We start from the raw sequence: 4,276 nt of genomic DNA on the forward strand, positions 1-4,276 counted from the left end.
GCTTCAGGTTCTGTGTCTCCTCTCTCTGCCCCTCCCCCGCTCATGCCCTCTCTCTCTCTCTCTTTCAAAAATAAATAAGCATTAAAAAAAGATATATTTAGGGGCGCCTGGGTGGCGCAGTCGGTTAGGCGTCCGACTTCAGCCAGGTCACGATCTCGCGGTCCGGGAGTTCGAGCCCCGCGTCGGGCTCTGGGCTGATGGCTCGGAGCCTGGAGCCTGTTTCCGATTCTGTGTCTCCCTGTCTCTCTGCCCCTCCCCCGTTCATGCTCTGTCTCTCTCTGTCCCAAAAATAAATAAACGTTGAAAAAAAAAAAGATATATTTAAGTATTGTTAATTTAAAGTTATTGTATTCAAGTTACTAGATAAGGAGAGGAGTAAACGTCCGTCACTCAAGAACTTTACCTCTTATGGGGAAGAGGTTAGTGTGTTTTTATTTATACACAGGATATTTGTATCATGTTAGGTGGAATTATGATTTTGTCATTGTCTTCTTTGAAGAGTAAGCATGGTTTAAGGAGACGCTTATGGGTGCCAGGTTGACAAAGGGTTGACTTGTGATGTTTGATTTTATGTATCAACTTGACTGGCATGCGGGTACCCAGATATTTGGTTAAACACCATTATGGATGTGTCTGTGAGGGTGTGTCTGGACGAGATTTACATGCGAATCAGGAGATTGTCCTCCCCCATGTGTGTCTTGTTTAATTGGATGAAGGCCTGAACAGAATAAAAAAGTGAGGTAAGGGAGAATTTGTTCTCTCTGCCTGTCTTCACGCTAGGACACAAGTCTTCTCCACCTTTGGGCTCAGACTAGAACTCACACCCTCAGCTCTCCTAGTTCTCAGGCCTCTGGAGTCAAACTGGAACTCTGCTATCAACTCTCCTGGGTTCAGCTTGCGGAGTGCAGATATGGACTTCTCGGCCTCCCTAATCATGTGAACCAATTCCTTATAATAAATCACTGTATATATTGGTTCTATTTCTCTGGAGAATATGGACTAATACAGCATACATTGAGTTTTCCTTAATCCTTTTCAATGACCAGATTGTAGTTCAAATAATGAATGTGCTATGATTCAATCATTTTTGTTGCTGCACAGTTAAGCTCTTTCCAGTTTTCCAGTTTTTTTTTTCTGATTTCACCAGTGGATCAGTAAATATCTGTCCACATACATCTTTGTGCACATATGCTACTAGACCCGAAGATCAAGGAACGTGGTCTTGATGAATCTTAAAGGTGACATGTATGTGTGTACATAGATGTGTGTGTGTGTATAACACATATATGTCAGTACATGTTTTGTATGGCATCATGTGCCTTAGAATGCAATTTCTCAAAAGGGAAATTCTGTAAATGTGTATGTTCCATACAATGTTAGGCAGGCACGTTGTGGTTCCCTAATACATATTTTAATACAATAATAATTTTCAGAATAGCCAGTCAACTCATATAATATGACTAGCTAAGTACCAGTAGGGACATTATCTTTAAGTGGGTCTCTTGAACTGCATAAGCAGAGAGAGTGCTTTTCACAAGTCAAAGGATGTTGGCTATTCTTTACAGGAAGCCAAATGAGTCTCCTTGGGCTTCTTCTTGTAACAAACACCCACTAGAATTATGATTTTGGAATCATTTCCATTGCAAATCCCCTCTTTCCACACCCCTTTAAAAGGCAGCTGTGATATTTGGCTTCTAACCAAGGCCTGCTGCACCAACAATTCTCTAAATTTTATTTATATTTCATGTGCAGTATGCTCGAACTCTCACTTTCCCAGGTGCCAGATGCTGGTTTGGATATACTCCAGTGGAAAGTGCTTTCCTGTGAAATAATAAAAGTAAAAGGCTGAACAAGCTGCCTCTTTATATCAGACTTGCACCTAGTGGACCAAAGTTAAGTATGCTAATAATGACTTCACTCTTTTCCCAACTTTGTGATCCCCCGAATTCCCACTTCACCTACCTCCACACCTTTGCTTCCATAGGATATAAATGCTTATTTGTAGTCCTTTTACATCTCTTCAGTGTTCATTTGAAAATGTCAGAACGTAGGATCTATCTGTCTCACGTGATTTCAGTGGTGCCTAATTTGATCCACTGATGGGTATTTCAGATATGACTTTCAGGATTTTTCCCTTTTTAAAAAGTAATCTCTATGTCCAACGTGGGACTTGACTGACATCAAAAGTCTCAGGTTCTCTCAACTGAGCCTTCTAGTCACCCCTGCTTTCAGGATTAAAATAAATTTTTTAATGTTTATTTTTGAGAGAGAGACAGACAGAGTGTGAGCAGGGGAAGGGCAGAGAGAACAGGAGACACAGAATCTGAAGCAGGTTCCAGGCTCTGAGCTGTCAGCACAGAGCCCGACGCGGGGCTCGAACTCACAAGCCATGAGATCCTGACCTGAGCCGAAGTTGGACGCTTAACCGACTGAGCCACCCAGGTGCCCCTCCTTTCAGGATTAAAAAAAAATTTTTTTTAATGTTTTTATTTTGTTTTTGAGAGAGAGAGAGACACACACACACAGTGAGATCAGGGGAGGGGCAGAGAAAGATGGAGACAGAATCTGAAGCAGGCTCCGGACTCTGAGCTGTCAGTGCAGAGCCCAATGTGGAGCTCGAACTCACAGACTGCAAGATCATGACCTGAGCTGAAGTTGGATGCCCAACCAACTGAGCCACCCAGGCGCCCCCTGGATTTTTAAAGATATCTAATAACTTAATGTCTGTTATGTTCATAGCTTTAATATATTTTCAGTAAAAAGTGATGTTTCCTTTGTGTTTTATTGTAAGTGTGCCCCTGCAGTGGCACAGAATTTTGGCATGACACTTTAAGACTTAACTCAGAATTTCCTTTTTGTGATAGGAATCTTGCTTGTTTAAAGGCAGTCTTCAATCCACAGATCATTCTTGTGAAGTGAGCAGATATATTAGGTGGATATTAAGAAGGCGGGTGTAAGTTTTAGGATTGCCAATCCACTCTAGGCTCCCACCTCCACCTCTTTCATCAGTTTGTGTGGTTAACATTTCACTGAGCTGAAAAACGACAATTCCTTGTTCTAGCCTAGATAAATTGAGAACCTTAGGCATGAAAATTTGTGCCAAAATCTTGCGATGATATTGAGGTTTAAATTAACTCTTGTAAAGTGTGCTATGATGTGTGTGTGTCTGTATGTTTGTGTGGGTGGAAAGCCGCTATAAAGTAGAAATACTTTGCTTGCCTGCCAGTATCTCTTCACATACTGGGTTCTGGCAGATCTCATTTTTTCACTCTTTCCATTAGATGGCGCTAGATGCCCAAGAAATAACTTCCAAAGGCATGGTGGAGGGCGGTGAGAGGGGCGTCTTTTCCTTTCACTGGGTTGCTGGTAGCTGAGCACACACACAACTGAAGGTCCTCTTCTATTGCAGGTTGGCACGGTATGCATTTTATTTTTTCGTGTGTATGGGGGGGGGGCGGCGGGAAGGCTTGCCACAGACCACCTGTTCAATCCAAGCATAGGGTAGCATCTTGCCAGCTGGCAATAAATAAATAAATAATTCCTAGAATTTGTCTTAACTATCAACAGACTTGATAGAAAGTATAGAACCGATTCAGGAGTGCAGCCAGCATGGATTTAAAGCTGCTGCGGCATCTGTTTCATACACTTGCGGAGATGGAAGAGAGCCACTCACTGCGACCTGTGGACTGAACTCCCACAGCGCAACCCGCGAGCCACTCGCCAGTCTCAAGGACTCCCTCATGTGTGCCTAGCTACCCGAGAAATGCAAGAGGCGGCGTCCTCCAGTCCTCTTAAGGTAGACGAAACATACACAAAACACACGATAGAGAAATGAGTGCTAGCAAGCCCCAGCCTGATGAAGTGGTGATTGTGTATAGATGCTAAGTACTTGTAAGCATTCCGAGATGGGGTACGAAATGGCCGGTTAGGCCTTGCGCAGGGAAAGAGAGGGAGGGAGAGAGAGAGAGAGAGAGCGAGAGAGAGAGCGCACTCGGGTAGGGGGACTATGGGAATGTTTGGAGAAGTCCAGAGAGAACTGAGAGCTCGGAGGGTGGGGGACCAGTCCAGCTCCGCACCGACTGCAGACTCAGAGAGGCCGGCTCGGTGACCCCTCTTCTTTCTGCACTTAGCCTCGGGCATGCCCTCAGAGTGGGGCGTTTCCGGCCAGCCTTCTTGCTAGGGCTCTTTCCCGAGCAATTCGGCCACGCGGTGGGAGCCTGCGCGGGATCGCCAGCTGGAGCAGATTAGGGCCCAGAGCGCGGCCCGGGACAGCCAC

General features: G+C 44.6%; 1 protein-coding gene across 1 annotated transcript in view; it reads left to right on the top strand.

Moving 5' to 3' along the window:
- Positions 1-3,905: 3,905 nt before the first annotated feature.
- NXN (nucleoredoxin) overlaps positions 3,906-4,276 on the top strand; it is a 164,931-nt gene continuing 164,560 nt past the window's right edge. The window contains exon 1 of the mRNA XM_040455094.1: positions 3,906-3,910. Coding sequence (XP_040311028.1) covers positions 3,906-3,910 — 5 coding nt within the window. The remainder of the gene's footprint in view (positions 3,911-4,276) is intronic.

Source organism: Herpailurus yagouaroundi, unplaced genomic scaffold, assembly GCF_014898765.1.
Source record: "Herpailurus yagouaroundi ecotype Mexico unplaced genomic scaffold, PumYag 215, whole genome shotgun sequence".
In the NCBI taxonomy this organism is placed as follows: domain Eukaryota; kingdom Metazoa; phylum Chordata; class Mammalia; order Carnivora; family Felidae; genus Herpailurus; species Herpailurus yagouaroundi.